At 33.9% G+C, this 10,923-nt stretch overlaps 1 protein-coding gene across 1 annotated transcript; it reads right to left on the bottom strand.

Annotated features, from left to right (window-relative positions):
- Nucleotides 1-821: 821 nt before the first annotated feature.
- LOC119639850 (cytochrome P450 6g1) lies at nt 822-3,266 on the bottom strand. The gene is made up of 3 exons (XM_038037523.1): nt 2,733-3,266; nt 1,216-1,998; nt 822-1,150 (listed from the first exon to the last, which is right to left on the bottom strand). Exons 1-3 carry the CDS (start codon nt 3,195-3,197, stop codon nt 848-850), a joined length of 1,551 nt encoding a protein of 516 aa, XP_037893451.1. The 5' UTR covers nt 3,198-3,266; the 3' UTR covers nt 822-847.
- Nucleotides 3,267-10,923: the final 7,657 nt, after the last annotated feature.

Below are 10,923 nucleotides of genomic sequence, written 5' to 3' on the forward strand. Positions count from 1 at the left end.
AGCAGGAATCTATTCTACTATAATGACATAGAGTAGTTAACTGACAAATGTAGTCCATTAAATTTGACATAATACGATTTGAAGCTGGTCACACTAAATGGATCAGAAGCAATTGCTTTTTATTGCACTATGCTCAACATAACGCACAATTGTCATTTACGATTGTATTGATTTTTTATCCCACTTGGCAACATTTCATATTTAACTTTCCGGACATAATTGGCTTTTTAAACAACTGGCATTCAGCTATCTGGTGCTAGGTAAGTAATAATTCAAGGCAGTAAGTAGTACTTGTAACCTTGCCCCTTACGAAGAGTAAGTAAAAGAAGGCGAAGTAAAAAATATTTGTAAATAATAAGACAATAATTGACGTATCTTTTGATATAACAAAACTTTAGATGGCTACAACAAGGCTTTTCAAGGCTACCACCTCTGCCAAAGTACGTCAAATTTGCTTAAGGGCTGTGTTAGTTTAAAACCAACCTGTTGAATGCTCTGGGAATACCACGAATTGTTCGTCAACTTAATTCGACATAAACTAAAAAAGAGAAAATTATATTCTGCTTCGCCGAATCTTTTATGCCAACCGACCTTATCCTAAAAGACACTAAGAAAAGAAGAGAAAAACTGCACATGTTTACTTTACAATATTGGGTGGGCGTGGCTGATTTTATCGAGTCCAGCTTTTCTTCATTTTCATCGAAACTCCTGCAGCTTTTGTTTAGATTCATACAACAAGTTGTAGCTTTCGTTTAGTTTTATGGTAGTATTTGCTACTGTTATACATAGAAAGCATACATTATGTAATAAACTTTTATATATGCAAAGTTTTTGTTTTTTATAAATTTTATTTCAACGAAATTTTATCGTACATGTTATCACGTTTGACAACTAAATGAACGCCATTTTGAAATTGCAATATCACACCCATAACGTTGAACTGGGCTTCTTTCGGAGTTTCCTTACAAGCTGCGACGTGATGATTCTTTAAGAAATGCACTAACCCAACTTTCGATTGCAACAAACCAATACGCATACCAATGCAATTGTGTGGACCAGTACCAAAAGGCAGGTAAGTCATAGGATGATGAAGTTTTTTATTCTCTGCAGAGAAACGTTCAGGATCGAAACTCTCTGGGTTTTTCCAATACTATTATGGGAAAAAAAGAAAAAGGGGTTAGAAAACTTTTTTCTAAACAATTAGCCACAAAACACCTTAGGATCTCTTTGTAAAGCATAGATGGGTATATAAACCGGCGTACCGTTCCTCAGGGCAAAATTATAAAATGGTTCTAATATAATTTTATTCTTCTCATCGCTTGGGGCTTGATATTGACGATCCAAAAACGGCAATATTGGATATAAACGTAAAGTTTCCTCCAAAACCATATTTAAATATTGCAATGAACTGATTTTCTCATACGTCAGATTACCGTTGCTTTCGAGCAGAGCCTCATGAATTTCTTTACGCAATTTCTCCTGTAAGTTAGGCTGCTTGGCCAGTTCATATAAACAGAAGGCCATCGTAGATGAAGAGGTTTCAAAGCCGGCAGTTAGAAAAACACCCGCCTGAGCCACTAGAAAATCGCTGTCAGTGAACGAATGTTTGCCTTCAGCGGCTTCTTTTCTCAATTTGACTAAGATATCAATGAGATCGTTGCGTTCATAACCCTTACGATCTCGCTCGTCTATAGTATCATTAATAGCGGAACGTAAAAACTTGGAAAATTTCTTGGAAAACATTGTAACTTTAAAAATATTAACCAGTTTTGGCAAAAAGAAACACACCGAAAATTCTACAAAACGCCAAAAATTAAATGAAAAAAAAGACTGGGTATGCATACGAAATTCTCCATTTGGATTTTTTAAACTATTTGCATTAATTCCAAAAGCTATGGTCGCTATAGAGTCCGTAGTGAATAGAGAAGAAATATATTTCAAGTCGGCCACAAATGTATCACTCTTCTGTGCAAGAAAATCTTCCAGTTCACAGCCAATCTACAAATATAAAAATTAAAGTTAAGTGGGCGTAGAAAGTTAAAAAATCGTTCCCAATTAATCGAGATTTTACTTAATTAAAACATTTCTAATTAAATTGAAACCTCTGTGTTCAACAATTACTGCAAGGAGAATCGCCATAGGTCAGTTTTTTAAAGGTCGCTGTTAGCTTGCAAAGAGTCGAATAACGTGACACTTCTTTTTAGATGCACACCTTATAGAACTGTAAGCAACAAGCAGAGTCTGCTAAAGGTTTGCCCTCGAACAAATAAAAGTCTGGCTCTTTTCTAATACCATCGAAGGTATATCGATTGACCCTAAGAATCCTATTTCAAAGTCCACAAACCTTTTCCATGAAATAGGTCTGGTCTTTATATTGTCAGATAATTAGCCATCACCAATCATCTGCATTCGTTGTGATAACTATCACAGGATATAGAACTTTGCCGCGTGCCCGGCTTATTCTAGTAACTTTTACAAAGGACGATACAAGAAGTGGCAAACTGTTCGGCAATAAAGTTTTAGAAAAATTGCTGCTATCTTTCACATGCTAAGCAGTCTAGAATATATCGAGCTTTTAGCAAATCAAAACTTTTGTATTTATTTCGTTTCTTCAATACGCACGTTACGACGATTGCAAACATTATACTCTATTACTGCATTAATAAAAGCCAAGTTGGGAGAAGATACCTCTTGAATTCCTTAAGGCATTCGTTCTCCTTGTCTCTACTTACCTGCCGTATTAAAGGATACATTTGTTTAATTTTGCCGCTTGTAAATACTGGCGATATTTTTACTCGCATTTCTTTCCAAAACGCATCGCGTGCAAAGAATAAATTATAAGTGCCTAAAGCATCCCTATGCGGATCACATTTCCCATAACGATTTGAAAAATAATTAAAATCCTTAATAAGTATTGATTTAATTAAATCCAAATCTCTAATTATCAAGGCAGGCTGATTGAATATGTAAATTCCCACAATAGGCTTATCGGCCATTTCCGGTTCATTGTAAATATCTGATACATGTAAACCGAAATTACGCTTAAACATTATGGCTTCTTTCATATCCCCAATAAAAGGTATAGGCTTAAATTGTGGTACACCATGACGTAGCCAATAACTGTAGGTATATTTATACCGATAGTATAATAAAAAAACTGTAGTCAAGAGGAAGAATATAAAAATTTCAACGAACATTGCTTATTTATTAAAGATAACAAGAATTATTTTATATATTTGGTCTTAATACGTTTACACACTTTACGCTACTAGCAATAACGTTCTAGTAAATAAAGTATTTATGTTAAGCAAAAATTAATAAGCAGAAGCACTTATACATGACTTTTCCGTTGGTGGCTGCACGCAAACAACACATGTCAAAAGTGCATAAGACGATGAAAATAACCAGTTATACGTTCAAAATGATCGTTTTTTAATCATTTTTCGCAAATGATATGCGTTCGTGTATTATTTACTAAGTAAAGCAATTTCAATTGAAATATGTCTTAATAATAAATGATAATAATTCTATAAGAAACAATAAAATTAAAAAAAATAAAAAACAAATGATATCACCGCAGATGGACACGGCCCATTCAATACCACCCTATAATTATTCATACAACGACTTATCAATTTAATGCGTTCTATGGGAAGTGCTCAAAAACCTGGTCCGATCCTAACCATTTTCAGAAGCGTTCATCCTTAAGCGAAAACATGCCGGTGTGCCAAGCTTCAGCAAAATGCCTTACAAACTGCAACCTGTAAGTTGAAAAGAGAACACAGACAGACGAAGAGAAAAGCTATAAAATCAGTTTCTGAATTAGGTGGTATAACAAAATGTTGGTCTATCGCAAGTCTTTCTGGCTTTTACCTGCATCCGTACAAACTTAATATGCTCTTTTATTCCAAGTGGTGTAGGGTATAACCGCTGAGAACTACATTTGACGTAGCTAGAATATTTTCGAACTCGCAATGTTCTTTAGATAAGTCATTTTATAGATTACCTGAGAGCGAGTTATATTCTAAATATATCATTTCATTTGTAATATTTCGAAATATAAAATGCAATCATCATAAAGACAATTCAATCTTGATTTGGATTCGCGGCTTTTGCTGCGCGCCTATATATCTTTTCGTAGACTTTTGGGGTAGCGACATTTGTAGTGTATATATGTAGAGATAAAATTGACAAGCGCGCATTGTTTACCGATAAGCTCTTCTCCGAGACGGCTTGAGGTAGAGCATATTCATAACTCTCCTCAAAAATGTGTTAATCTGACATATGTCTTGTTGTTGTTGGTCCAGCTAAAAGGAAAGTATAAAACTAATTTGGTTCGAGTTACGTATGTCCTTGAGGAAGATAGTGGGTATCAAAGATTCGGTTAATGTGATTTTTTTAACCGTTTTTTTTTTATACCTTTAGATTTATTTAGCGGCTTGAGAAGTGCTGTTAAGAGAAGTGCCGTTAAGAGTATGCCTGTTCTTCATTCATCACTTCGCTCAGCCTCTTTACTAGTTACGTTCGTTTGCTTTTCATAACCATTTTCACTATATTCAATTGAGTCTATTCATTTAGTTGCCTTGTTAGTTTCTTTGAGATTTTATTTCAACGCTTTGCTGCAGATAATGAGTACGAAATGATCCCAAGGGAAGAAGACACACGTGAAAGCTGCTAGATTACGTGTCACATTTGTCGTTAAGTCAACACAAGACGTTATGTTAAAAGACATAATAACAGCTACAATAGTAAAAAAATGATTGCACAAACATGCGCACTAGCAATCAATAAAGCTAGAACTTATGCGTCTGCTAGCGGCTATGACACCTACATAAAAAAAGCGTATGAAAAGAAATAACAAAGTTTTTTTCACAGACGGACGGATATCACTGAAATGCGAACTATATGAAAAAAAGTCGTGTTACTAAGAGTAAGCAAGAGGGATTGGATGAAAAGCTGAAAGGTAGGATGAATACTGCTCATTACATTACGAAGCATGAAAATTCATAAAACAACTAATTTTAGTAACATTGCATTGCTACACGACCACTTTGGTACACATTCTTCATCAACTAACACTACCGACAACTCACAAGAATCAAGTAAGGGTTTATCAAAATCTAACCCAAAAACGATTTATAAGCGGAAACAAGCCATTTGTACGAAAGCATTTTCTATCTTTAAACAAAGCAGATTTTAAACGATATATTTGGGATAACAAAGCGGTGGTAACTTTAAAACCTTCAGCTTGTAAGCCCTTTCCTGCGCCTCTCTGTTATATTGCTAAAGGCATTGGTCATCTTTGTAATGCCATCACGATATCATAAGAATACACTTGCGGATTTATCTGCGCGGTAATTGTCTCGCAAGTCCCACAATTAAATAATGCTGTTACTACAACCATTAATAATTCGATTGGAAACTTGAACGCAAACGTAACTGAATAATAAATAAATTTTATACAATTAATTTCACCAATTTCTTCTTCTTCTAATTTTTAGTCATTTTTTATTCTTGTTTTATGCAATTTTTTTAATTTTTTTGGCAATTTTCAACTTCATGTATATGTTTTACCAACTTCTTTGTGCCCTTGTAAAATGATCGCTCGCTAAAAACCGTTGCTTGGTTTTTTCCTTTGCATGGTTTCTACAAATAAGTACCATGTGTGGAGAAAGGAGAGAGAGCGCACAGTTGCTTTCAATAAATTGTAAATAAGTGTAAGAATTTTGAGTTCGATTCAGTTAGTGTGAAAAAATATTTATCTTGGTGTGGTGTTGGATTGCTTTCATCCGAATGCCTCACCAAAACCTCAGGAATTGCATAAAATTATTCAAATATTCCAAAATGCAACTAACTCTTCAAAAACTTTATTAATTCCTATACCAAGAAAGATGTTCAATTGAGGCTAAATTGACGTTGATGAGCAGATATGCCTTTGTGCACGAAAAGTGACAGCATGCTCCAATTTTTTGCTTTGTGACATAAACGACTCAATGTTGAATATATTATTTCGTTTCTCCGCACAACGACATTTATGTCTTTGGAAGCAGTTTTTCAAACTTTAACAGGAGCGGAGATCAGTTTTTCAAAGTTTAACGCAAACGGACGTCAGTTTCTCGAGCTTTAACAGAAACGAAGGTCAGCTTTTCGAACTTTAATAGAGACGGACGTCACTTTTTCACACTTTAACGGAAAAGGAGGTCAGTTTTTCTAAATTGAACACAGACATCAAATGACCAGAGTAACGCTAGCTGCAGCTTAAGTGCATCGATACTTGTACTATTTCTATGTAATGTCATTTACCGTAATGAAGACGAGTACACCTTATCTGAATGTTCGTATGGTGTCGCGAGACCTTGCACCGTCAGGACGCCGATTTAGAGCAAATTTTCAAGGTACTAATAGGTCAGAGCAAAGAGTTACTACCGGTTTGATCAATTTAGTATTTGTTCTACTTAAAACCAAACAAAGTTCATCGTTCCAACAAACATTACATTAATTTCCTAACGGGAATCATACGGAAACGTTTTACTTTTGGTCAGGGTATCATAAAAAAGTTAGCTGAATGGATGAGGGTGTCTTCGAAATGATATCCGTATCCCATGAAACTACATAAAATAAATAGCTTATAAGTCCGTTTGTACGGATTAGTTGGGAAAGATCGTTTCAGGAAACGACCTTTTTTCGTTGAACACATGTCGCCTATTCACAGGCCTTGGTCTATGGGAATAGATGAAAGTGCTTTATTTAGGACACTGATCTGATCTTGATTTGGACGATTTCTCGGATGTATTTCGTAATATATATAAAAATTTCAACTCGCACGAAGTGAAAATTATTCAGCCATATTTTAATTATATAATTATTAAAACTACAGTACGGTTAATTTGTTACAAAACGCTAAAAAAATTTAAAAATATTAATAAATGTTTCACAAAATAAGTTGAGCATTAGTGATCTTAAGTAGGACTCATTTTGCATACTAATGTATTTCTACATTAGAAAAAACCACGTTCAACAACATATGCAAAAATATATATATTGCTTCTATCCGAAAGTAATTTTTTCTATATGTTTTATTACTCTTTTAAGCAAATAATCGCAATTCGAAACACCAGACAAAATGAAAGGCTAGTCAGATAGAGCGTAAAAAACGAAAATTGTCACAGACAAAGGACTGAAACTGGCGACTGCGCCGGCTGTAATAAACTGTTGTTCCACATGTATTGCAGGGTATAACGAAGAGATATTAAAAAACCAATAGCGAAATTTACTGTGAAGGAGCACTTACTTCTAATTTCTAATTTCCAAAGTTGCATTGGTTACACTACTTAACACTGAATTAATTACCTATTTTTATTGATCAGCGGTCGTAAAATTAGCGATTGTGTTTTGCTTGTTCAGGTTTGAGTCACTTGTTATCAATAACGTGTTCCGTAACAAAAGTGACAATAATAAAATCCTTCAATATCAATTTTGCACTAACACAAGGTTCTTAGTTTATGAAAATCATAATTTGAGTTGTTAAAAAAGGAGGAAATAGAAGGCCGCTCAGAATAAAGCGAGTAGCCATAACTCATTCACAACAAATAGTAACGACCCGTTGAAATATTCATTAGGGCTATAAAAAGCTTTTGCTTACTAAATTAGTTGGGGCCATCTCGAAGTTAGTAAATGGCGTTAATAGTTTTACTATGCCTATAATTCAAGTTTTCGTAAGGAAGAAGTTATGAGTTTTGAAAATTAGACCAAGAGAAAAAAGAATGTGAATCAAATGTTAGATCTATATGGATTATGGATAAAAAAAATTGAAATCGCAATAACCGGTCGCAATGCACCATAAAATATTCTACGCAACCGTACAGTTACCCATTTCCGCATCATTCTCAGCAGTATTTCTCCTTGGCCGAAACATGTCAGTGCACCAAATTTGATCGCAATATCCTAAAAACTACGGTCGATATGTGCAACCCATGAGAAAAACGCGGCCACTGGCGATTGCTCTGCTCCTAACGACTGTGGTACACCTAGCTGCAGCGCTGCACATATCAATTGTGCTGTCCTTAGCTACAGCGTTGCACTTAACGAAATGCAGCGTTGCTCAAAACGACTGATCTGCGCCTAACGACCGTGCTGTACCTAGCTGAACGCAGCGCTGCACCTAACGACGATGTTGCACTTAGCTACCGAATCTTTTCTTCTTCGTCAAATCCTAGAAAACCTACCTCGTCCTCTTTATCAGTCATCTCATTTACCTCTTCCTCGCTGTCAGTCTCAATCTGTACATTTCTGTTGTCACTTATTTGTCCTATCATTGTCTTTACCGTTCGCGCCAACACCAATTAGAAGGATGCAGTATATATATATTAACGCGGTTTCCATCTTCAGATGTTGCGAAATTCAGACACTTACTCTCAAATGTTTCTGAATTATTTTTGAATTACTCTCAGATGTTACGAAATTCATGGTCGTTTTTTCAATGCAACAGCCGTTAACAAATGCAGACTGACTCTTTGAATTATTCTCAATTGTAAACAAATACAAACTGAACAAAAAAAAAGAATTTATCTATAACTTAAAACTTCTTCAGCATTTACTGGACTCTCTCAGTTATAGTCTGGATGGCTATTCGGAAGATAATTCCGATTCTCCTAAAAAAAGCAGGCCAACAGCTTTTAAACACTTCGAGCACAATTGATTAATAAAATCGCATAGTGATTTCCAAACCTGGTGGCGTGTGATAGTTGAGATTATAGACAGTTGGCCCACTGCTTAAGAAGGCCATCGAACGAATACCAATTCTCTCGCGTACCAAATGTAGTCTACCACTGTTGTCCGATCGCCCCGTCTTCTACCCACCCTTCTCAAATTATACCTAATTGCTTAACTTTTTTTTAAAACATCTCGCTCTGTTACTAACTGACCAGTTTCGTCCGTCAGCCGGTCGGCTAACCTGTTGTGCAGTAGGTTGCATAGCCCAGCATGGCTCCACAAGTTGAGATATTCTTTAAATAATTGAGTAAATAGTCTGTCCGGAATCTTTGCCATGGTATATTACTTATAATATATGATGAAAATATAAAATTTTACAGTATAATAAATAGTAAGAGACAAACCTGAAAATAAATGGAATATAAAATAGACAAACAAATGTAAAATTTTTGTTAAATTGTTAACATTATGGTGGTGTGAAGAAAAAATAAAAAAAATAATTGTCAAATTAAATATAAATGAAACCCCGATCAATTTTTTTTTAATTTCAATTTATTTACGTAATAATTTTACATTTTTTACATTTCAATTTAATAATAATTCCAAATTATAAATAAAATTAAACTAAATTCAAATTAAATTAAATTTCAAATTAATAATAACTAGAACCGCGTAATAAATCTTATAAACCAAATGTTGTCAGCTCCGGCTTTTGATGTTTTCAATATTTATGTCATTTTTTGGAATTTTTTGGAATATTTTTTTTTTTAATTGAAAAAGTAACAAAATGGAGCATGACTTAAACGAAAACCAATTCAAGCAAAACTCCACTGTTTCCTTATTTGAACAAAAGACATTTTTTCCAAAATCAAAATGCAAACAGAAAATAAATTTGACTTCTGTATTATACGCATATGTGTTAATTGCTTTTCTGTAATCGCATTGCATATGCTTGCGTTCATTTAAATAGTACATAAATAAATAAAAGCCAATGACAAATATTTTATCTACCTCCAATAGCATATCACGGCTACTTTTTGATTTTAAGATCGAACTTGCGCAAACGTTTGTTTACATTTTAGCAAATGCAATAAACCAAACAAGCACAATGCTTTAAAGCATGACTTAATTGATTAAAAAAGTAAAGAAATAAAATATCAAAATATATGAAATACGTTAGTTGTTGTTACGGTTTTGGTAGATATTACCAAAAAAATTATGAAATCTTTTTCACGCTTTTATATCAAATGAATTAATGTTTGCTAAGGTACTAACTATGCTATCTTTTTTTGAATTTTCCTTTAGAACCACTAATGTACGAAGTAACTATTAAATAAAACACAAATGAGATGTAGTATACTCATATCCTATATTAGCATACGGTTGCTTCATATATACATACACATTTTCGCTTTCGTATTCAAAGCACAATACAATACATTTGTATTACAACAGATGATATACTTCGGTTCGTCCAATTTCCTGCCCTACAACAACTAAACGTTTTGTTACGCACACAATCTGCGTGCAATAACAATAATTGATAGTAATTGATATGTTTGCACATCTATTAGGCATTCTCCATTCTTAACGCAGATTCTAATAAAGCAATGGCTAATATAATGTAAATAATAGTGCGGCACACATATTTGTAGTTGCAATGCCGCCAATATGTATGAATGCAGGGCTTGTCGCCTTTTAAGCTCCAAACCATCTGACACCCATATCTCTGGTGTTATTACGGTATTGTTATAGCAGGTGAGGTAGTGTTCACTATATTTATTTAACAAATAAATATTAACTCCCTCACTCATTCGCATATTCAATCATTTGTTTCTTCATTAATTTATTCGCCCTTTATTATGTTAATTTAAAAAGGAAACTAATTCCAATGAAAACACATATATGTGAAAAATATATCATCTTTCAGTGAAATAGTAGAAAAGTGGTTGTATGTTAATGCTAATAATTGCTAGCAACTAGAGACACCAACGAGATTCCCAGAAAAACTATACGAATCTCAGATGTATCTCTTTGCCAAAAAATGAAGTTGTAAATGACAAGAAATGCACTTACCAGTCAATGTACATATTTTCTTTGTTAGACATATTTAACAATTTTATCACACAAAATTTGACATATATTCAAAAATTTTAATACACTAAATTTGACATATATATAAAGCTAACTATAAGTCTTTATATTTTTATT

This window comes from Glossina fuscipes, unplaced genomic scaffold, assembly GCF_014805625.2.
Source record: "Glossina fuscipes isolate IAEA_lab_2018 unplaced genomic scaffold, Yale_Gfus_2 113, whole genome shotgun sequence".
NCBI lineage: Eukaryota > Metazoa > Arthropoda > Insecta > Diptera > Glossinidae > Glossina > Glossina fuscipes.